The sequence below is a fragment of the Diabrotica undecimpunctata genome, chromosome 2 (genome assembly GCF_040954645.1).
Source record: "Diabrotica undecimpunctata isolate CICGRU chromosome 2, icDiaUnde3, whole genome shotgun sequence".
In the NCBI taxonomy this organism is placed as follows: domain Eukaryota; kingdom Metazoa; phylum Arthropoda; class Insecta; order Coleoptera; family Chrysomelidae; genus Diabrotica; species Diabrotica undecimpunctata.
This window is the reverse complement of record NC_092804.1, coordinates 143,921,665-143,946,989: the sequence shown is the minus strand read 5'-3', so window position 1 is coordinate 143,946,989 and position 25,325 is coordinate 143,921,665. Positions and strand designations below refer to the sequence as shown.

Here is a 25,325-nt window from a genome sequence, read left to right as displayed (position 1 = left end):
TTCGTAACGATATCAAAAGAATCGCAGCATATCCAGGTGCTGATATTGCATCCGATCATAATCCGCTAATAGCAGATGTGAGGTTAAAACTAGCAAAAATTAAGAGAACAAATACAAACACCAGCACGCCTATAAATACAAGAGAACTGATGAGAGACGAAAATCTGAAGAAGAGTTATGCAAATCAAATTAATGAAAGAATGCGAATAATAGAACAAAATGATGATATCGAAGAGATGGTCAATGATATTAAAGGAACGATTCTGGCAGTAAACAGGGAAGTTAAAACACAGATCAGGAAGAGAAAGCATAACGAATGGATGACGGACGAAATTATGGATCTAATGGAAAAGCGAAGGCAACATAAACAACAACGTAATCAAGACAAATACAAACAGATACACAAAGAAATTTGCCAGAAAATTAAGAAAGCAAAAGAACGTTGGATGGTGGAAAGGTGCAACGAAATAGAACAATTGCAGGAAAAAGGAGATAGTTTTGGACTACATAAGAAGATCAAAGAAATATCGAATATACACAAAAGCCACCACAGAACAAGAATACGCAACGACAGAAACGAATACATAGAGTCAGAAGAGGAGATAGCAATGGCGTGGAAAGAATACGCAGAAAGACTTTTTAATGACGAAAGACCAACACAACCAACGCGCAAACTTCCTTCCGAAAACTTATCGGGGCCATCAATAATACGAAGTGAAATAGAATATGCAGTTAGAACCACAAAGATGAATAAAGCAACAGGTCCAGATGAAATTAATATAGAAGTAATAAAACTACTAGACGAGGAGAATATCGAAATCTTGGTAAAGCTGTTCAATAGAATTTATGATACTGGTTACATTCCGCGAGAATGGCTGCAGTCATCCTTTGTGATGATCCCAAAAACAGCTAATGCCACAAAATGCAATGAACACCGCTTAATCAGTTTAATGAGTCACTTGCTGAAACTCTTCCTTAGGATATTACACTCAAGAATGTACAAGATACTAGAAGAACTTAGCGGGTCAACACAATTCGGTTTTAAGGGAGGACTAGGAACAAGAGAGGCAATTTTATGTTTGAACACTTTAATACAAAACTGTTTAGATCAACGAAAAGATGTCTACCTCACCTTCATCGACTACGAGAAGGCATTTGACAATGTTAAACATGATATCATGATGGAACTACTACATAGGGCCAACATTGACCAGAAGGAGATCAGAATTATTCAGAATCTATACTGGAACCAAATGGCAAAGGTGAGGATTGATCAAGACCAATATACAGATGAATTTGAAATCCGGAAAGGTGTCCGCCAAGGCTGCATACTCTCTCCGATGCTTTTTAATTTATATGTTGAAAATATATTTGCGGAAGCATTAGAAGACACGGAATTCGGCATTAAGGTGAACGGCATACCAATTAGCAACCTACGCTATGCGGACGACACAGTGATTATAACTGATAAATTGGAAGATCAGCAGTTATTTCTTGATAGGGTGAATAGCATAGGTAAAAAATATGGCCTCAAAATCAACATTTTGAAAACGAAATATATGGTCATTAGCAGAAACCCTCCAGAAAACCCGATAATATGCATAGGTGACGATCGCATAAAACGCGTGAAAACTTTTAAATACCTTGGCACCACAATCAATGACCAATCGGATCCACAACAAGAGATAAAAACCCGAATACAAATGGCAAGACAAGCTTTTGTGAAATTCAGACCGCTCCTATGTAATCAAAACCTGCATTTCGAAATACGCTACAGCATGGTCAAGTGCTACATATGGTCCATCTTGCTTTATGGCATGGAAACGTGGACTTTGAAAAAAACATCTATCAACAAACTTGAAGCATTTGAAATGTGGTCATTAAGAAGAATGATGCGCATACCTTGGGTGGATAGAGTTCGAAACGATGACGTCCTTAAGAGAGCCGGCGTGGAAAGAGGACTCTTTAAATTAATTAAAAAACGCAAGATTGGTTACCTTGGGCACATATTGAGAGGAGCAAAATATGAAATACCACATTTAATCCTACAAGGGAAGATCGAAGGTAGGAGAGGAGCCGGCCGCAAACAATTATCCTGGTTAAGAAATATTAAAGAATGGACAGGAATACACAATACAGGCGAGCTGTGTCACGCCGCCAAGAACAGAATTCTAGTAATGAGATAGTCGCCTACGCACTTTGGTGTATGGCATGTTAAGAAGAAGAAGAAGATTGCTCAGATCATTTTAGACATTTTTTGAATACAATGTCCTATACCTATCTGTGACTTTTTCGGAAATATTAAGTAAAATGCAAACATTTACATTTAGAAAAGAAAATTATCTATTTGTCGAAAGTCGCTACAACATATTCAAAAACTTCTAAATAATACAAATCTAAACAATAATGTCAATGTAGGAGATGTTCAAAATGCTCTCCATGAACGTCTTGGCAACACCCTAACCGTGAATAGAAATTTCTTCTAACGTTACTCAACAACTCAGATGTGATCGATCTAATCGCAAGCGTTATTTGTCTTCGTAAGTCAGCTAAGCCAGTGGGTTTAGTTTTGTATACAATACTTTTCACATATCCCCATAAGAAAAAGTCTAATGGCGTTAAATCGGGGGATCGTGGTGGCCATTCCATCGATACTCGCCTCCCTATCCACCGATTTGGAAATAGTTGGTTAAGGCACTGTCGGACATGGATTTGGTAGTGGAGTGGTGCTCCATCTTGTTGAAACCATATCATATTCGCTGGAACTTGTGGGTTTCCTGGATCAGGATACAAGTTGGCCAACGTTGGCACTACATTATTTTGGAGCAATGCTAAATAATTGTCGCCATTCAAATTGCCATCTATGAAAAAGGGACCTATGATCTGATCTTCAATAATTCCTGCCCACACGTTAACCTTCTCAGAGTACTGAGTATTGCCTTCTCTCATCCAGTGAGGATTTTCCCTGGACCAATAGCGGCAATTTTGCCGATTAGCACGACCGTGAAGAGTAAAGGTGCACTCATCAGAAAACAAAACATGTTCTAATTGGATCACATTGCTGTCTAACATTGCCATCATTTGTTCACAAAAATACGCTCTCCTGACAAAATTATCTTCCATGAGCTCCTGAGTGTGTATAATTTTATAGGGATGCATTTTGTTTTCTTGTAATATTAGAATAACCGATGAATAGTTAATATCGAGTACTGGGGCTGCTTTTCGAACAGATGTACAACAGATTGTATGTGGGTGTTCCTCAAAATCAAGCATAACAGCCAATTTGGTATCCTCACTTATTGCATTGGCAGCTTCTTTTTTTACCTTCCTAACATGGCCCAGCTTGTGGAATTGCTTCTCTATTTTAATAATTATTGTCCCTTGAGATATGTGCGGCAAATCAGGAAATGCTTCGTGAAATAAACGAGCTGCTTCCATTTGCGACCGTGTCTTATCTCCATAGCCAAGCGTCTGTATAATTGTAATTTTGTGCATTTCTGTTAAATTAACCATTTTTCTGGCTTGGGGTTGAACAGTTGGGGGGAACAATAAAACATTGGCGGTTTAAACCAAAGTAAACAATTTTTTGTTTTTTTTTTAACATATCAATAAAAAGGAATGCTTAAAGAATAGTGTTTGCTTACTTTATCATTAACAAGACCTAAATGGGCAAGAAGTATTTAGACAGTGGTAGCGACTTTCGACAAATAAATAATTTTCTTTTCTAAATGTGAATTTTTGCATTTTACTTAATATTTCCGAAACAGTTATAGATAGGTATAGGACATTGTATTCAAAAAATGTCTAAAATGATCTGAGGAATCTAAAAATTAATTAATATACAGGGTGTTCTATTTAAAATAAGCAAGTTGGTATTGACCACCGTTATCTGAAATACCTCGTATCAAAAGATTTTATGGAAAAAAAATGCGCAACTATAAATACTAATCGACGTGTTCGACCGTTTTTTCGAATACTCCCTCATTTATTTATTAGCTAATTTATTCCATTTGGCTGACACACAGTGTATATTGTTTTCTGAGTTTCTAGGCAACAGATCTGGAAGTATTACTTATTAACATTTCATATGCGGCTGCGACAGAATGCCTTCCGGATGACGGCTGATCACTAACATCGATCAGCGCCGTATTAAAGTGTTCAGGGCATTTGTAAAAGTCCATTTTTTTCTGGGTTTCTCTGGATTGTTGCTCCTCTGGATTTTGACTGTGAAGTCAACATGTGAAGTTGGTTACCGGACCGGTATCCATGTACGCATATTTATTGTAGGCTAAGTGAGTCCGGTAAAAAAGACGTTCCGTTTTTTGCTGAAAACAACGGACGTCTACCAAAGGTCTTACGGGGACCGAAGAAAGAACCTACGGCATTTTTACAACCATTGGAGCTCTAATCTCAGAATGTGTAACAATGACAAAAAAACGAGGAACATCGAAAGCTTAATTGATCATACGGAGATATCTTTACCAGGTAACAAAAAAATAATACAAACAACGTCATTATTCGGCAACAATACATCAAGCTGGGTGCACACGGAAAATGATTGGAGTTTATTTTTTTTTGCTTAAATCTTAATTCAAGTAAAAAGACTGTAAATGAAAAGAATAGGAATCGGAACTCAGTTGTGACTAATGTTACGTAACTTTTGTTATTGCTGTTTTTAACCATTGAGAGAATATATATAATTAACCATACCATTCTCGGTGATTTTAACCCATTTTGTGTAAATTTTAATGTTAATGTTATGGCTCACAGGACACCACATGATAGAGGTATATAAACGTCACTGATTTTTGTATTTTTTTGGCAAGTTTGCCAAACATCCAATTGAATGTGCGCGAAATAGCTGATTGCACTTCAGAACAGTGTTTGACGCTGTTAAAGGGAAGATAGGGAGTCGGTCAGATAGCCAAGCGGGCTAGGCGGCCGATTCTCATTCGCTTCACTGTCGAATGGTTCAGTGGATGTGGGTTCGAGCCCCAGCTCGGTGTACAGAAAAATAAAAAAGGCTAACGCAGCAGTTTAAAATTCTAGATGAATCTGCTGGTGTCTGATCGGGCTATGGTGGAGCAGTACGGCAAGAGATAAGGGCTTGCGGCTCGGTGATACTCCTCCATAGATCCCTACCGGAAGGGCGTGGCGCCTAAATACCGGTATATATATATATATATATATATATATATATATATATATATATATATATATATATATATATATATATATATATAGGGAGATAGGCATTAGCATAGGAGTGAGTCGAGTGAGTGAGTAGAGTGAGTGGGGTGAGTGAGTGAGGTGGGGTGAGTGAGTGTGGTAAGTGTGGCTCATATAGAAATTGGAATAAGTACAGTGCCAAGTGCTCATAATTATGCACTCGCGGCAGATAACAATCGAATTACTAGAGCGAATAAAAATACTGCAGATGCAACAAAAAAAGGGAGAGTTCGTCAAAGGCAAGAGCAAAATGATCCTCTAGATATTTTAGCAAGAAGCACGTCGCTATATGGGCATGAGATAGATGATACTGTGTGAGTATAAAAAAAAATTATGTTTTTTAAACACGTTTTTCTCGGAATATATTTTTTTAATAAGTCGCTGTTCACTTTATCTCAAAAACTACTTGATCGATCCTTCTCAAATTTTGCACACTTCCTTTATAGATAAATTACTAGGTCGCAACGTCGAAATACTATCAATTTTGTTGTTATAATTAATTTTACAACATCAAGTTAGTCAAATTCTAACAAAAAATTTCCGAAAATTCAAAAAATTTGTCTTTTTTTACTTCTAAAATTTGAAAGAACAATAAAATGAACAATATCTCTACGTTGCGACCTAGGGATATTCATAAACTAACGAAATCTTTTTGGTTTTTTGTCAACAGATGATCCAGCTGTAAGTTACGATGAACACCGCAAAGTTACTCCTTTTAATTTTTAATATTTTCGTAACAAAATTTCAGATATTACTCTTGAAATGTTGTACTATAATGTACTAATGTTACAAATAAATTAAAATTAAAAAAATTTTCAAAAAAAATCTTAAAAATATGTTTAAAATATTGAAAAAAAAACCTTATCCCCTCCCCCTTTTAGCGCAATCCGAAGGAGTTTATGCATCGTTTCCTGACCGTCGACGAAACATGGATCCACGGTTACACACCAGAGACCAATGAACAGTGGACGGCACCCGGCGAACGTACACTGAAGACGGCGAAGAATGTCTAGCTGGAGAAGGGCAAAACGGTCACAGGGCTCTATTCTCCCAAATCATTGGGCTGATTCGCCGAATTAAAGAAAAACGGCTCCATTTGGTAAAGAAAAAAGTGCTCTTCCACCATGACAACGCACCGACTCAGACCTCCACCGTCGCTACGGTTAACTTAGTCGAATTTGGATACGCACTGCTGCCTCATACACTGTATTCTCCAGATTTGGCCCCGTGCGACTTTTTTGTTTTCAAACTTGAAAAAATCACTCACCGGGCAGAAATTCAAATAGAATGAGGTCATTGCCGCCACAGAGGTCTACTATGCAGAATTCGCGAAAACATACTTTTCAGTCGGGTTAAAGAAGTTGGAGCATCGCTGGGTTAAGTGTATCCAGGCTAAAAGGAGACTATGTTGAGAAATAAATCGCCTTCTTCTTCTCATTGCGCCGTCTCCTTTCGAAGGTTGGCGATCCAAATGGCAATTGTAGTTTTGGAAACTGCTGCGCGAAAGATCTCTGCGGCTGAGCGGTCGAACCATCTCCTCAGGTCTTTCAGCCACGAGTTCTGGCGTCTTCGTACTGATCTTTTGCCCTGTACTTTTCCTTCCAGTATAACTTGAAGTAATTCATATCTTTCGCCTCTCAGCACGTGACCCAAGTATTGCATTTTCCTCTCTTTGATTATTCTTAGTAATTCTTTTTGTTTACACATGCGACGAAGTACCTCAACATTAGTAACTCTTTGTACCCATGGAATCCTCAACATTCGTCTGTATATATACATCTCAAAAGCATCTATTCTTTTTTCTATTTCAGAGTCCATTGTCCAACTTTCACAGCCATACAGTAAGACAGAAAAAACGTAACATCTGATCATTCGGATTCTAAGCTGTAGACTAAGGTCTGATCTTGTAAAAAATGTTTTAATGCTCATGAATGTTTTCCTTGCTTGTTCGATTCTTGATAGGATTTCTTTTTTTGGACACTGACTATTGATATTTGTTCCCAAATATTTTATGGAATTTACCTGTTCTATTATTTGACCCTTGGCATACACCTGTACGTTTATTGGTGTCTTTGAAAATACTAAAGTTTTAGTTTTGGAAACGTTTAGATGTAAACCGAACATTTCGCTGTGGTGAACTACCGCATTTATTATATTTTGTAGTTCTTGTGCGTTGCTTGCTATTAAGGCGGTATCATCAGCATATCTGATGTTGTCTATGCTGATTCCGTTAATCTTAATTCCGCCTTGGACCTCGTCTAATGCTTCTCTGAATATAGACTCCGAATACAAATTAAAGAGTAGCGGTGATAAGACGCAACCCTGTCTCACTCCTCGTCGGATTTGTATGTCTTCGGATGTTGTGTGCTCTATTTCAATTGTTGCCGTTTGGTGCCAGTATAGTTCTGAGATAATTCGCAAGTCTTGTTCAACTCCAGTTGTTCTCAGAATTTCGATCATCTTTTGATGGTTAACGCAGTCAAATGCTTTTCGATAGTCAATAAAACATGCATATACATCTACATTCATGTCTCTGCATCGTTGCGTTAACACATTTAAAGCAAAAAGAGCCTCTCATGTTTCCAATCCGTTTCGAAATCCGAATTGAGTGTCACTCATCTGGAACTCGCACTTCTTGTAAATTCGTGTATGGATAATTCTGAGAAAAGTTTTAAGGACATCAAGCTTAATATTCGATAATCATCGCATTGTGAGGAATTCGATTTTTTTGGTAATGCTACGAATGTTGATTTTAGCCAGTCTGTTGGTATTTTACCTGTGTCATATATCTTATTGAATAGTGCTGTTATTAAATCTAGGCTTTTACTTTCGTTATCTGGCAATTAGTTTAAGTATTTCGACATTGATATTGTCTGGACCGGTGGGTTTTCCATCTTTCTGAGATTTTACTGCATGAATCACTTCTTCTTTGGTTATTTCTGGGCATTTTTCATTTATTCGATTATCTGTGGATGGTGGAGAACAAGGTCTATCGTCGTCAAAAAGAGTTTGTATGTATTCTTTCCATCTCTCTAGTTTGTCTTCTGTACCCATAATTATTTCGTTATTAGCCATAAATCGCCACTTTTACAAAATTTTCGTTTTTGTTTTGTCAGCTAAGTACTTATCGGACCGCCCTCGTATAACAAAAAATATTCAGAAAGATGTGAAAATGTATAATACATACCGGTCAATTTTCTAAGATCATAATGTTTATTTCATTGTTGTAAGCTGCTTCAATCTCTACTTAAAAATATTAATTTAATTCAATTTAGATTAGTATTGCAAACTAAATTGTCAAAATGAAAATTCGAAATAAAATACGACATACACATCATCTATTATACCGATACATTACTGGAAATGTCACGCCGTCACGTTTTTTGAGGTTATCTAGATTATGAACAAAATAAATTACTTGTGCTATTCCCGTGACAGTTATTTTAAACTGTGAATATCATTCTAACGAGATAATAAAGGTTTCTAACAAGGAGAATTTACAAAGTGAAAAAACGCTTGACCACGAAACCCTATTACTGATAACAAAACTGATGAAAACCCTGCTAATAATAATGGTCTTTATTCCACAAGGACTTTGAACAGTTTAATAGGGCAGTCAGCTAATTATTGGATTATGCGGTATAGAAGAAGGTAAAATAATCATGTGTTTGTATCATTTAATTTCAATACATTTGTGAATTATGTAGTAAAGCCATCAAAATTGTCAAGACTATAAAAAAACTTTCGTCCTAGTCATTTACGTTATTTTGAAAGCTTAAAAAACGATGTTTGGCTAATACTGGAAAGGCATTAGAACTAACGAAAAAATTTACTCAGTTTAAATGAAATGAGAAAATGAGTACTTTAGATAAAACTAGGTAACCAACACATTTTTAGACACTTCCTATGAATGTTATCAATTGTCAAAGGCTATTTTCGAAAAAAAATCCAGTATAACGATGACCACAAGGACATTATTTTTAAAGAGAACGAACTAGCATCTTTGCAAAGCAAGGCTCTAAAAGACGCTGTGTACGAAGACCATTTTGAGGTATCAAGAAAGATGCCGCTAGAAATGAAATTTAAGAGTGTTTTGAAAAGAGTCATAACAAATGGAGTATCTATTGGAGTCAAACCAATCTTAACAGATAGGAGCTGAAAACGATCCCGAAATTGTGACTGGACACTGCATACTGAAGAAATACCTCTACATGTATCGCTGTCTTTACAAACCTGACGATATATTCAACTTAAAAGTAAATTCTTGAATGATTTGACCTATCTATCTCTGCCGTTTCAACTGTTTCATTTATATTGTCACTTATAAAGCCTTCAGCAATTATAGATGTCTTCCATCCACCGGAAACTCATAAAGTTTGGGCAATGCTATAGAGAAGAGAAGTCGACAACAGTTTAAGATCAATTACAAGTATATAAATCAGAACTGCTCCAAACTAAAGAAGGTCTACGACAAGGAAGTGCTCTTAGCTCCTCGCTTTTGTAATATTCAAGGATGATATAACAATGAAGTGTAGCTAAGGGTTTAAAGGACTGTACGTAGGGTTTAAAGACCTGTACATTTGCAAAGAGTATCCATTTCAGAATGTTTCTTTGCAGAGGACATTACAATTATTACGTTAACGAAAAAGGAGCTACAAGATGATATAAATTTATGGAATAAAGAAAGCAAGGGAGCTGTATCGAAGTTTCATCAACAACTAACAAATTTCACGACAAAAGAAAACGAACGTATTTAAATCAATATACAAGCTGATCTTGACTTATGAGCGTGAATCGTGGACACTTTCAAAGAGAATGAAAAGTAAAATAGGCTAAAACGAGGAGGCGAAGTTTAAAAAAAGAACAAAAGAAACATGTGATTCTGTAGTTGGAAAGAAATAAAGAAAGAAGTAAAGACAGAAGTACATGACAAGTAGCAAAAGTAATGACAAGACATAAAAAGAGTTGTGCAGATTTATACTTGATTAAATAACTACTTGATATACTATACTATACTTGATACTACAATTTGAAGCATTACTTAAACTTCAACAATTTTCTTTTATGCATAATTCAGTTAAATTCACAAATGGCGAAAATAATAAATTTTGGATGTATAGCTTTCTTATCGCAGGCTACGGACGAAGCGATGGGTCGCGCACAGGTATGACGACCATACGCTACATGAACTAGTAAACGCAGTCCCGAGCGTGTTTCTTAACAAAATAAAATTAAAATAAAATAAAGGTCACTCCCGGAGTGCCACATCCATTTTTTTTTTAACTTTTTAATATGTTTATTAAAATTTGTGTTTACAGGTGGTAACTGAAGAGGTATGGTTCTAGATTTTATCTTTAAGTGCAATGAAATGCTAATATATTAAGTAATTAGTGTAGCAATAAGTGTAGAGATAAGTATTGTACAAACCTTTTTCTGGTAGTCCTTTCGTCGCATTCTGGTCCACGCAATGATCAAAGTATCCTTGCAAAGTATCGATCTGTCTGCATAATATATCCTTGAATGTACCAATCTCTGCTAATTTCTCCTTAATATTTCTCGATGACCTCTTAAAACTGCTACCGGATGCTGTACTGTAGGTATTGGACTGCAGACTGACTGTCGATCCATGACGTTTTAAACTATTTTCGGAACCAGTACCATATCCTGATTCGACCTAAAATTATACTGATTAATTGTGATGCTCTTTACGAGTAGTTAACGAAAATTAAACATAAAAATATACAGGGTTTGGATAAAGTACGAAAATACCCTCAACCCATGTAATTTTCAGGTTGTACATTGTTGCAGATTTCATTTTACAGTTAAAGAATACGTAAATTTATTGACTAAAACCAATGCGAATAGTAATTTTAAAAAGTCACTTCAAATGTTCAAAATGCTCGCCGTTCACCTCCTTACAATCTGCCAGCGCATTATTAAATTCTTGAGGTACTCCTTCTAAGACTTCTGCACGTATTAGTTCAAATTCATCAATAATTCTTTTTTTTTTTTTTTTCAAATCCTTCAAAGTTTGAAGGTCAAACATGTTGACCGCCTAACGTAAACGCATGCTTTTAGATAACCTCAAAGAAAAAAAATATAACGGATAAAGGTCCGGAGAACTAGCAGGCCACGTTATGAATCCTCTACGTCCAATCTATCGATTATGAAAGTAATTTTTATCTTAAAATTCACTATTCTAACTACTACCATGGTTTTTTTATAAACATTTTCCACCCCCGAGTTGGGGTGGTAACTAACTACCAAATCTACCCTATTACCATAGGGTAGATTTTGATCTTAAAGCTATTTTTTAACTACCGTCAAAATTTCAAGCAAATCGATACAGATAAAAAAAATCAGAGATTTTATACTATTTTTACTGTCATATCCTGTTCTATAATGTACATTAAACGAGTACTAAGGTGCCACGTGTTTCCTACAATATTTTACAGTATCGTGGACGATAACAAAACCGTTAGAAAATAAAGCAAAAGCATTTGAAATGAGGTATTATTTTTCATCTTTAGGATTGAAATCAGGTTAACGTGGAGGCCATTCAATTCTACCTTATTCTAAATAACGAATATTTACATCAAAATGAGCTGGAGCTCTATCTTGTTGAAACCATATCTGATTAAAATTTTCCCCAAACAAGTTTATTAGTGTAGGTACAATTTCATTTCTAAATAACAGTTCGTAACTATCTGACGTTAAATTTCCTTCGATAAAAAATGGCCCAATTAACTGAGTACCATACATTTAATTTTTGTGGTCTTTGAGAATGGTTTTCACGCACCGGCGTGGATTTACGTCACTCCAGTACCTTAAATTGTGTCGATTTACACTTCCACACAGTGTAAAGGTTGCTTCATCGAAAAAACATATCCTGTTAACGAAATTTTCATCATTTTCAATTTTATCCATCATTACCTCAGTAAACTCTAATCTACGATTGAAGTCATCTTCACTTAATTCTTGCAATAAGTTAATTTTGTATGGTTTAAATTTATTCTTACGTAATACACGTAAGACTGAAGAACGACCTACATCATGTACTTGTGCAACGCTGCGTGAGGATGTATGTGGATCTTCAGGAAAACTTTGCATTATATCTAAAGTTTTGTTGTCATTCATGACTCTTTTCGGTCTACCTGATCGGTATCTATCTTTTACTTAGGTAGATTTGCCAATACCAAATTGTTTTGAAATGAAACTGTAGCTATTTCCTGGCTGTATCAACTTGAGAATGTTGGTCTTTTGTTGGATATCTTGATTCAAGGAAAGTAAAAACCGATGTTCATCATGTTGATTCAATCGTGGGGGCGGCAGGGGGAGTCGCGCGAGCCCGTTCGGGACGACCTTGGGTTCGGATTAACGCGACTGTACTGTATGTTGTTTTCATGAGCCATTTCGTCGACATCATACTTCTTGAATTCGGGTATATGTATTCTCGCGAGATTTAATAATTGTACTTTCAACATGTCATCGAATGGTATATATTTTTTGATAGTGCCACTTGATGGCGTCACCTTTTCTCCAGGCAGTTGTTGGTGTTGGCTCCAACCGTCGACTGTGTTATGACGCATTGTCCATAACGACAAAATTTGCTTCAAGGTTTGGTAGAATCTTTGAAAACCAGCCTTCGAACCTTTGAGCGTCCATTTCTTCATGGTAATCGTTGGTTTTCTGGGATTCGAATAGTAACAAACCGTTGTCCAAAAAATCTTTTCAAAATCTTGCCACACCTTTGAGACAGTATGACCTTGATTCAGTCAAATTTCATCTAAATAGTAAATTTTTCGCCCATCACGGCGATACTCTCGGAATTTTTGTAAGTAATGTCTCCACCACAAGATAATTTCATCTTTTTCTATAAGAACAACCTGCGTCTTTTCATTTATTTGATGTTCATTTGCCTTAATGATCGCAATAAAACATGTCGTGACATATTGGGTATTAAATCATCGGAATTTACTTCGACTTTAACTTTCTTTAAGGTTGGGACTTCGATCCAACAAAAGAAAGCCTGGAATTTCCTCAGAAATGCATATTTGGTGTCATTTTTAAAATGGATGCGTTTTCTACCTCTGGATTTATTGTTTTCAAGATATACATTATCCGATTTGCCTTCACTTTGTTAAAATTTTTTAGAATTCTGTACAGTTCTCGTTGACACTTTAGTCAAATCACTACACAGAGTAGATAACTACATCTTTGACCAACATACTTCTATTACTTTCACGGAGTCCACAATACACGTTGTATATTAGTTTTTTCTCCCATCGAAAAATTTGGGCATCGTTTACTTTGACTACTCTCGCCTTTCATATTGCTCACAACACTAAAATACGTTTTCACGTTTATTAGATAATCTAATAAAATAATTAGACCAATTTCAGAATGTTATCTCACACCGAAAGATGTAATAAAATTTGATGACTTCGCTGTCGAAAAAAACTATTGTGTAAAAAAGGTAAAATATTTACAATATGTTTATTTGAGTCATGTCCTGTTTACTTCGATAGCAAAACAACTGAATCCCTGAGTTGCCGGCTTTCATCGACGATCGCGGTTTTAGGGAGGTTTAACATTACCTACTCACCTAAAATTATTTATTGTAATTAACCCAAATGTCAATAATATTCATATTCCTACATTAATGTGATACATATTATAAATAGGTATTTCTTCAATGCAAGTAGCTTTGTCGTAACCTCTTTTGGACTTTTTCGTACGCCATATAGGGTTGAATTCTTTCAATAATAGTTAACTTCTAATATTTACCTAATTGGATCTGATAGAAATTGAAACTCTTAGTTTATTGCGTTGTAAATTCTAAGAGATGCTGCCGAAAATTTATAATCTCCTTTCATTGGAAAATGACAATAAAAAGTAAAAACAAGGGATTATGAGCTCTTAATATAAGAATACTTTAGGTAAATCTCGTCATAAAATTTCTGGCTAGAAGTAGCTTTATATTTAGCTACATACACTTTCTAAAAGGGTCGAAGTGACGGTTATTAAAATGATATAATGTACAGTATACTTTTTAAACTAAATTCAGAATTACTATGGTTCCAGTTAAAAAAATTATTATTGTAAACATTAATTTCGAATAGAATTATCGGTTGCAAGATTTACATCGGATAATAGACTGTAATATTTATTATTATATGTTTTTTTAATTGATTTTCCTGTATAAAGTACGTAGTCCTAAGATTTCAGTTTATTACGGGCTAAACAATTCTCAAAACTAGAATTGAATTTGATTGCTTTATCTATTAAAGCCGTTCGTGAGAACACATAAAATGCAATCACCGATATTTTTTTAAAAAATAATGACGTAACGACCTAATATTATAAAATAAAGAATTTTCCTCACATTTTATTACTTGGTATAATAAAGGACTTATTAGTAATACAGTCTGTGGATAAATACGTCTTGGAATCGTTGCTGGTCCAATCGATATTTTATAACAAATAAATTAGAAGATATAATCAAAAGAGTTTGATCACAGTGATAAATAAATTTCGGCCCTTTTATTCCATCCAAATACAAAAAGTGTAGTACAGTGTTTAATAATGAATTGTGTGCAATTTAGTACTATTGTATGTCTGCACAAATTCTTATTACCTTTATTAACAAAAATTGATAGATACCTGTACATGTGCTTTAAAGAGGTAAAGTTGTATACCTCCTCAAACCTTTGAAGAGTTATAAACTTCGTAAATCTCATGTTCTTATAATTTTCAACGCAGTATAAGTAGTTGCATGACACCATGACATGTTACGTGGTTGCTCACAACATAACATGGTTAATTAATTTACCTATTTCAGTCAAATTTTTGCGGGAACATAACAGAATATTATGAATATGTTCACTTATTAACAAAGAAAATTTAAAACCAATAAAATAAAATTGTCAACTTTAAATTTAAGTTTTATTAAACATTGGTACATATTTCTCACCTTAAATGATTCTAAAGCATCAACCCAACTCTGCTTGCTCTCTACAGAGATCGCCCTGAGATACCAAACACAATCATTGACTGAAACATCAAATCTGCATTCATCAAATTCATGGGGCTAAAACAAAAAAAATTTAAACATGTTACGATATTCAATATTAAATTTCAAAAATAAATTTTAATTACATTTCAGGTATCTACTTAAGAGAAGGAACTAACTATTTCTGTCTAAACAAAGTTTATGTAAAGGTTAACTGCAGGACTACACAAATATATATTAACATTCTGTTGTAAGTAAAAACACATAAATATTTACTGACCATTTTTTTTTTTTCAATTAACTGCCTCAACGGGTAACATTATCAGTGAGATAATTATTTTTCTATAGAGTGTGTGTGTGTGTGTGTGTGTGTGTGTGTGTGTGTGTGTGTGTGTGTGTTGAACAAATGTTTTATTATTAATTAATGTAACTTCATTTTTTTTTTATAAAAATTCTCACCCTGGATTAACACAATTTTCATAAGTGAAATAATATTTCCGCACCGACAACGGAAAGTGAACTAGAAGAACTTGAAAAGTTCTACGCCGATGTAAAGACTGTTACTGACCAACTCAAGACTAGAGATCTTACCATTCTGATGGGTGACCTTAATGCTAAGATAGGAAAAGGCAGACAAAGTAACATTATTGGATGTTATGGACTATGCGATAGAAATGAAAAAAGAGATTATTTCGCAGATTTTTGTAAAGAACATAACCTATGTATAATGAACACCTTTTTCATACTACCTAAACGGAGATTATATACATGGAAATCTCCAGCAAACACTCCCCGTAATATCGTCAGAAACCAAATTGACTACATAACTATCAGTGAGCATTACATAAATGCAGTAAAGTCTGTAAAAACTTTTTCTGATGCCGATGTTCCATCTGATCACAATCTGTTGTTAGCCGAAATAAAATTAAAACTTAAACGGATAAAGCAACAACGATCCTATAACAAACTGGATATGGATTTTATTAGAAACAATAGCCAGATGATTGCAAACAATTTAGAGAGCAATTTTGAGAATTATGAACAACAAGAATCCATCGAGGATCATTGGAACCAAATCAAAACGTTTATAAGCAACTCAACTCCAAACTTAAAAGAGAGCAGTCAAAAAAAAGCAACAGTGGATGAACGATAAGATTTTGAACTTGATGGAAAAAAGACGCAATTTTAAGAACCAAAACGTCGAAATGTATAAAGTAATTAATAAAGAGATAAGCACTAAAATAAGAGCTGCAAAACAAACATACTTCGAAAACAAATGATTAGAAATTGAAGAATTACAGGGAAAATATGATTCATTTAATATGTATAAAAAAATAAAACAATTCACAGGTCAGAACAAAAAACAGGCAAATAACATCGTTGATAGAGACGGAAAACTGATTATCACTAATTTGTATAAAATAGACAGATGGAAAGAGTATATTGAGGAACTGTTTAGTGATGAAAGGCCCGCGCTTGAAATTAACGAAGTAGTTACAGGACCTGACATAACTATGGACGAAATTGAACAAGCAATACGATTAGCAAAGACCCGAAAAGCGACGGGACCAGATGAAATACCGAGTGAAATAATAAAGCTCTTCAGGTAAAATATCTCTCCATCATCTGTTTAATAAAATTTATGAAACTGGCTATATACCAACGGATTGGCAGCTGTCGACTTTTGTGAATATACCTAAAAAAGCAAATGCAAAAAGATGTAGTGACTACCGAACCATCACCTTGATGAGTCATGTTTTAAAGATATTTCTACGAATTTTGCACTCTAGGATGTAACAAAAAATAGAACAACAACTTGGTGCACACCGTTTGGATTCCGCAATATCCTTGGAACAAGAGAAGCACTATTTAGTATTCAGGTTATGGTACAGAGATGTCGGACATCCAGTTTATATGTGTTTTATTGACTTTGAGAAGGAATTTAAACAATTCTAAACCATTATTAGCCAATGTGTACTTAAATACAATACATAGAACTCGACACACTGTACTGATTATGCTCATCATTTTCCCTTGTAGAGAATGCTCAGCTCTTGCAATGACCTCCTATTGGATTCATTATGTCCAAACATCGATCGGATAGCCAAGCAGGCTGGGCGGCTGGCTTCTCCTTCGCTTCACTGCGAGAGATGTCAGTTCAATCCCCAGCTCGGTGTACAGAAAACAAAAAGGCTAACGCAGCAGTTTAAAATTCTAAATGAATCTGCGGCTTAGTCTAGAATATGCTGGTATCTGATCGGCCTATGGTGGAGCAGTACGGCAAGAGATAAGGGCTTGCGGCTCGGTGATACTCCTCCATAGATCCCTACCGGAAGGGCGTGGGCCGCCTAAATACCGGGTATATATATATATATATATATATATATATATATATATATATATATATATATATATATATATATATATATATGTCCAAACATTAATGTTTTCAAAAGACAACTTTAGTTTTTTAGTAGAGTCTAATTAATCTAAACATGTGATATTTTTTTAGCATTTGTGATTTGATATACTATTTTAATGTACAAATTTTTATTGTTTAATTGTTTCTTTGTTGTTGTTTTGATGTTTATTGTATGTGATCTTTACTTTTTACTATTTTTTGTATTTTATTGTAAATCGTTCTACAGTTGTAATAAATAAATAATAAATAAATAATGGTATTTCCACATACTTTATGAAAATAAGTATAATTTATTATTAGAGTATTCAGTTGTTCACACCAGAATGGAAACATAGGTACTACATAACACAAAAAAAATATCAAAAATTTGACAGACCATTAAGTATTAATAAGATATTTGAAAAAGTAATAATAGCATTTCTGTCCTACAACTGTAAAAATATTTTTGATCGCCAATAGGTCTGTTAAATGGTAAATCCACCCTTACAAATTTAATTAGATATAAGCTTGGTATGCTTCCTAACTTTAATAATAATGCCCAAGTGTCCTCAACTTAAACTGATTTCAAAATCAGTCAGTTAGTGTCAGTTAAAAGTAAGTATGTAACTTATTGTTAGCCAATGATGCCATATTTAGCTGGAAAAATATTGTCAATGCTCAATTAATATGATTAATATGGTCAGTGTGGTAAAAATCTTGGATTCTGCATTCAATGTAACCTTGTTCATCACATAAATGTTATATTAAACAAGGCACATCATACTATTGGTTTTATCTTGAGAACCTCCTCTAATCCTTTCTATAAACTGTGTTAAATGACATTGCAAATTTTGGATGGGTGAGGCCTCACCCATCCGCTGGAGGGTTAATAAATAAATAAATATGTAAGTTTTACAGAGACCATAACATAAAAAAATAGTTTGTTATATGTAAGTACCTATATTTACTGTTTCCCAAAAAAATTAAATTATTTCACAGTAAGGAATAGGAAAATATCAAAAACATGTTCAAAATATTTAAAACTTTAAAATAAAATAAATATATTGACACACATTCCAAATATCTGGAATTCATTAAACAAAATAGATATGAACACCAGAACTTGCACTAAATCACCTCTTCAAACTGTATGATAAAACAAATTTATTGCATATCATTAATGATAAGTAGCATAATACTTTAAGTGAGTTCAAATACTACACCAAAGTTAAACAACATCTATAAATTTTAAAAATATAAATATAAAGGTACAAAAAATTGATGAAATTACAGGTATAACCAGGAAAATGAAAATAGGACATCAAATATTTGGAAAGATAATTTACCTTAAATATCTAAAAACATACCAAAATCTTAAAAAATAGTGAATGAACCAAGGATTATAGTCAGAATATGGGTCAAATTTTAAAAACAAGTCAATAATGATGTGATTGTAATAACAAAGGAAAAAGAAGACTAATACAACTGAAGATCAGATAATGATAAAAACTTATGATCAGAAAACAGTGAAATATTACATATTAATAAATATGATAAGGAAAATAATTAAAGAGTTGCATAGAGCTAAAAATTAACATAACATATACTAAAAAGAAGATAACTAGGGAAATACCAATATTCGCATGAAATGAAAACCACAAGCAATGAAAGGTTTAGAAAATATTGAAATAAATAATGACAAAAAGAAGTCTAGCGCAGGTAAATGCATTCTAGAGAAAATGGAAAATGAAAACATATAACATCAGTGACTCCAAAAAATGCAGTTATAATTAAAAGAAGGCACTGAATGATCGTAATTCCACTAAATTCTCTAAATTAATTACATGTCATATTATCTTTCAAATAAAAATATACCTTTATAACAGCCTTTGCAAGTGACAAGGCTCCTCTACATCCATAATCACACTCCTGTTCACTCTTATAATATGATAATGCTCCGTTTTTTAATACGATATATCTGTCTTGCCAACCATGTATATAATTCGTCCATTTACTCAATACTCCAGAAAACTCATTTAGATTTTCCAGATCAGAATCGTCACTGCTGTGACCCTCAGCCATTCTAATTTAGATTTTTGGGTGGTTTATTTGTATTGACCAAATGCGTAGGCATTGACATCTCGTATGTTTAGCACATCGTGGTATTTACTGTAATCGTCTAAATAAAATCAACTGTGTAGTAATTAAAGTTACACTTCCAAATTGTTTATCACAATTTCCCAAAGTTGACATTTGTGACATGCGGGTGACGTATGACTCACCGTCACCTCATACCACTGGTGTGAAGTTAAGAATGGTTTCAGTTAGGAATAGAGATGGAAAATATTTCACAACTTGTTATTTTTACACTGATCTCAAGAAACCAAATATCACAATCAAAAATACAGTTAAATATCACGTTAATATGGGATTAAGACACAATTAAGCCGGCATTGTGAAAAATTATGTAATACACATCTTTAGTGTTTTAATTAGTATTTTCACTTGTAATCGATTGTATTGACGATGATTGACGCCCTTTCTGAAACCACTTTCCTTCCATTCTTTTTCATCCATTCCGTAATAAAAAGTATAAGCACAGAATAATAAACAATTGTTTATTCTGTGGTACAAGTTTGTAGTTTCTCAAATATTTTAAAAAGCTGCTTTTATAGAGATAGGTACACATTTCTATTAAATTCTGATATGATCCAAGAAAACAAGTAACGTAGAAGCGCTGCGTGGGTCCAAATACTGAAGTTTCATAAAAAAACGGAGTATGGTACAAAGGTCTTATGATCAAGTGTCAAAGATGTGTCTCGCCTAAACTAAGAACAAGAAGAAGAAATTTGTCAGAGGATACTGCGTATTTAGCTACCATAGGCATAATGCATAGCACACTACCACCGTAAATTTTATCTATGGGCATAATGTCTTATTGTATATAGGGTATTGTATTGTATTTATATAGGGTATTTGCTGTCTTCTAGTGAAAGTTCGCGATAATCATACGATATGCTTCTCTATTTTGTGCTGCATGTATTATATTTGCAGTTTCTAGTATTTGGAACGATTTCCGTAGGTTTCTCATTCAGGATTTTTTCTTTCTACCTAATCTACTACCTACAATCTTGCCTTCCGCTATAAGATGTAATAGGCTGAATTTATCATTCCGAAGCACATGGCTTGGGTATGATGATTTCCTTCTTTTAACAGTGTGTTAAAAATTCCATCTATTTATCCCTTTATCTCGATCTCGAGCTCCATATTGGTCACTCTTTCCATTCAAACTATTCTCAATATAAATCGATACGTCACATTTACAAAGCTTCTTATTTTAGATTGCTGCTTAACGTCCACCTTTCTATTCCGTGAAGCATCGCAGAGATTATGTAACATTTCGTGGCTCGCCATCGGGTACCTACTAATGCTTAAATTGGGATTACTTGAGTTTTCTTATTTTTATTATTCCTAGATATTTGACTCGATGTACTCCTCAATATGTTCATTTTTAACATCGACATTTTCGATGTTCTTACTAATCACCATAAATTTGATTTTCTTTCTGTTGATTTTAAGTCCAAATTGGTTGCCTGTTATACAGTGTGGCGCACCGAAAACGAAACAGAGGCATTTACTGGCAGATGATTCTTTTTTTGAAAAAACGCTCGGACCCGTCGATTTTGTTTTCGAGGTGGACACAAAATTGGCATAAAATCACTTTAACATTTGCAGCCCCTTAAGCGGGGGTGGCATCGTCCCTAAAATCTTAAATGAAAAGGGGGGTCGAATGATCCATTATTTGAAAGGTCTTTCAACTCCCTTTATAATGATGTAAAATTCATGTATTCAATTCAGTAGTTTTGGAGATTTATTGATTTAAAGTTTAAAGTAGACTTTAATAGGTACATCAAATTAGTTTGTACTTCTTTCAGAAGAAATTTTAGTAAAAGCATTTTCTTGATAAGTAAATGCTTTTATTTACTACGCCCATGGTTTATTAATAATAAAAATAGCAATTGAAGTGTCCTTTGTGACAAAAAAGTTGTTTCTTGAAGAAAGATAAGTAGAGAATGCCACGTACTTATTTTAAATAGGAAATAGTACATTAGTTTGCGATTGATTTGACCAATCTTTGTTGTTAAAATATCATTTATTGCTTTATACATAAATTAACCTTAAGGACAAGAAAACAAACACATGGATAAGACAGAAAACCAAAGTCACCGATGTGGTGCAAAAATCATTAAAGTTGAAATGGGAATACGCTGGACATGTAGCTAGGAGCGATCTAAACAAATGGCACAGATCAATTTTAACCTGGAGACCATACCAACACAAAAGACCCAGAGGCAGACCTCCTATGAGATGGACAGATGATCTGAAAATGACTGCCGGGAAAAATTGGCTACAAGTAACGTACAATAAAAAACAATGGAAAGGAAGACTTGAAGAGGCTTATGTTCAGATGTGGACGTGAATGGCTAGACGAAGAAGAAGAAGAAGAAGACATAAATTAACCATGGTATATTCCACGGCAGAAAGGGTTGAAATTATTGAAATATTTTTCGGAAATAATCAGTGCGCTAATAGAACAGCACAAATTTTTAATGAGCGACATGAGAACAATAATGTGCACCGAAAATATGTTCTAGAACTTGTAGCTAAATTTTGGGAAACTGGATCAGTCGCCAATAAAAAACGTAATATTGAAAATCCTATAAGGAACGAAGCAACAGAAGTGGGGGTTTTAGGGCAAGTTATTGTAGATCCTACATTAAGTACCCGCAAATTGCAAACTTCGTGTGGTGTTAGTCGACGTACTATCCAACAGATTCTAAAGGCCCATAATTTTCATCCTTATAAAATTCACTTTGTACAAGAACTTAATGAAGACGATTTTGATAAGCGATTAGAATTTTGTGAAGTTATGAGTGAACGAATTACAAACGATGAACAATTTTTATTTAACATTTGCTTTTCCGACGAATGTTCCTTTTTTTTTAAATGGCGAAGTAAATCGTCATAATTGTCGATATTGGTCGGACTCTAATCCCAGAATTTACCATGAGGTACACACACAGCAGCCACAAAAATTAAATGTTTGGGCTGGCATTTTTGGCGATCATTTGGTTGGTCCTTTTTTCTTACCTGGAAATTTGACTGGTGAAATGTATTTGGAATTACTGCAAAATGCCATAGATCCTGTGCTAACAGATATAATTGAAAATCAGGATGATGGTCGATACGTTGAGAATATGTTTATGTTCCAACAGGATGGTGCCCCACCACATTACGCATTAAGAGTTCGGCATTATTTAGATCAGACCTTTCCAGGTCAATGGATTGGTAGAAGAGGTGCCGTTGAATGGCCCCCAAGATCGTCAGATTTATCACCTTTGGATTTCTTTTTGTGGGGTTACTTAAAAAGCAAAATCTATGCTACTCAGCCAACATTCTTAGAAGATTTACGACAAAGAATTGTGAATGAGTGCCATCAAATTACTCCTCAAATATTGCAAAATGTCCGGCAACGTTTTCAGCAAAATCTTTATTATTGCATGGAAAGTAATGGTGGTCATTTTCAAAATTTACTCGGCTGACAGGTCAGTTCATTCTTTATTTTTTAACAACTTTGCTGCTATGTATTGATCTCCTCTTACGATGATGTATTTAAACTTTAAATCAATAAATCTCCAAAACTACTAAATTGAAGTACATGAATTTTACATCATTGTAAAGGGAGTTGAAAGACCTTTTAAATGATGGATTTTTGGCCCCCCCTTTCCATTTAAGATTTTAGGGATGGTGCCACCCCCGCTTAGGGGGCTGCAAATGTTAATGTGATTTTATGCCAATTTTGTTTCCCCCTCGATAACAAAATCGACGGGTCCAAGCGTTTTTTTTTTAAAAAGGAATCATCTGCCAGTAAATGCATCTGTTTCGTTTTCGGTGCGCCACCCTGTATTTACTCTATAGAGCATTATCTGCAAATCTTTGATATTATCTGCCAGTATAGGTAACAAAATTATTGACATATCGAAGATTACCTATTGGTACCCCATTAATTGTGAAACTGTTATTATATCTTCCAGTACTTCGGGAAATTTGTATTGAACGCAGTGACAAAAGAATGCAGCCTTGTCTAACGACCTTAGCGTCATTAGTGCTTAATGTTAATGTTTTGCGATTTTAAAAAACCTAATTTTAAGCAAATTTTGTTTTATAGAGTTTTTTCAGAAAGTCAATACTGTTTTAGCTATGGTTGAAAACAGCCGATTTTCATTGAAAAAGTAACGTTCTTTAATGTTTTTTCATGAATAACTCAAAAATATATCTTTGATCAAAAAAGTAGGTATGCAAAACAAAATGAAGCTTATAAAAGTGAGATATGGTCGATGAAAGGAGACATTTGTTTGCGAATATTTGGATCAATGTTTTCAACGTTAAATTGTAAGAAAAGAGTTGTATAATGAGTAGTATAATTAGCCTAATATCTACCAGAATCCAAAATAATTGATTTCTGCTACATTATACTTTATTTAAGCGTTCTTCATTAGATCCAGGAGTTTGACTGCTTTAAAATGCATTACTTTTAAAAAAAGTTAGATTAAATTGTATCGTCTATTTTGAAATTTTTTAAAAAATTGTTATTTTTTCAAAATAACTAAAAATTATAATATACACGAAAAATATAATACAGTACAAAAATTTAATTTATTTTTCAATAAATATATTCGTTTTTTATAAACTTCTGTACCGTAAAAAACAATGGAGATATCATCGACTAAAATGTATGTCTTGGTGTGAACACCCCCTGTTTCGAGTACTGCAAACGTTAATTTTTCAAAATTGAAAGGTAGTTTGGCTTTCTTATGAACCTATTTTTTTAGTCCTTAAAATTACCTTTCCAATGGCTATGTATACATAGATATCAAAGCTTGAAAATTAAATCATTTATTGAAGAAAAACCAATGACCTTTTTGTTATTTTGGAGCGTAAAAAATATACGTATTTTGGAGCTCTCACATATCTAAAGTACGCATAATAGTTTTGTAGATGAATAATTGCTATTTGCTATTTTATAGATGAATATCTCGACACCAACAACAATATTAACTACTTATAATATGCAACTACTTATCTTTCTAACTACTATAATGGCAGATATATCTGTTATCTTATCAAACACTTTTTTTGGGCACAAGCAACAATAATAAATTAAAAAAAAAAAACGAATTTGACACAGGTAGGTACCTATAATAGATGATTTGACGTTTTCGTAAAAATCGAAAATAGCTATGTTTCAGTGGAAAAAAAATTAAATTAATTATAAAACAAAACACTGTGAAGTGAGTTATATCATACATCTTTTCTGGAGTCAGGGAACTTCTTAAAAAAAATCGGTTGCCTGTAAAGTCGGTTTTACGGGCGAAGATTTTACGTGACAACGTCTTTTTCTCGGTAGAATATTTATTGATATGAATAATATTAAATTGCACAATAGGAACAAGGAATTGAATGAAAATAAGAATTGCACAAATTTTAACTATAGAAATATATTTTGTTTACTAAAACATTGTAGATGTAAACTTAAACTTAACTAATTTCTATTTGAGTGATTTGAGTGAGTGTTGAGGATAGGACGATGATAGGAGAAGTATGAAATGAAAGGAAGTGTTT

At 33.9% G+C, this 25,325-nt stretch overlaps 1 protein-coding gene and 1 long non-coding RNA gene across 2 annotated transcripts in view; one reads left to right on the top strand and one right to left on the bottom strand.

Moving 5' to 3' along the window:
* The window catches only part of cert (ceramide transfer protein), an 81,948-nt gene extending 62,029 nt beyond the window's left edge, over positions 1-19,919 (bottom strand). The window contains exons 1-3 of the mRNA XM_072523624.1: positions 19,518-19,919; positions 15,203-15,319; positions 10,657-10,903 (exon numbers count right to left, since the gene is read on the bottom strand). Coding sequence (XP_072379725.1) covers positions 10,657-10,903; positions 15,203-15,319; positions 19,518-19,724 — 571 coding nt within the window. The 5' untranslated portion in view covers positions 19,725-19,919. The remainder of the gene's footprint in view (positions 1-10,656; positions 10,904-15,202; positions 15,320-19,517) is intronic.
* Positions 8,643-24,051, top strand: LOC140434974 (uncharacterized). Its single transcript, XR_011950101.1, has 3 exons — positions 8,643-8,880; positions 15,395-15,491; positions 23,902-24,051. It is a non-coding gene; the product is annotated as an uncharacterized lncRNA (long non-coding RNA).
* Positions 24,052-25,325: the final 1,274 nt, after the last annotated feature.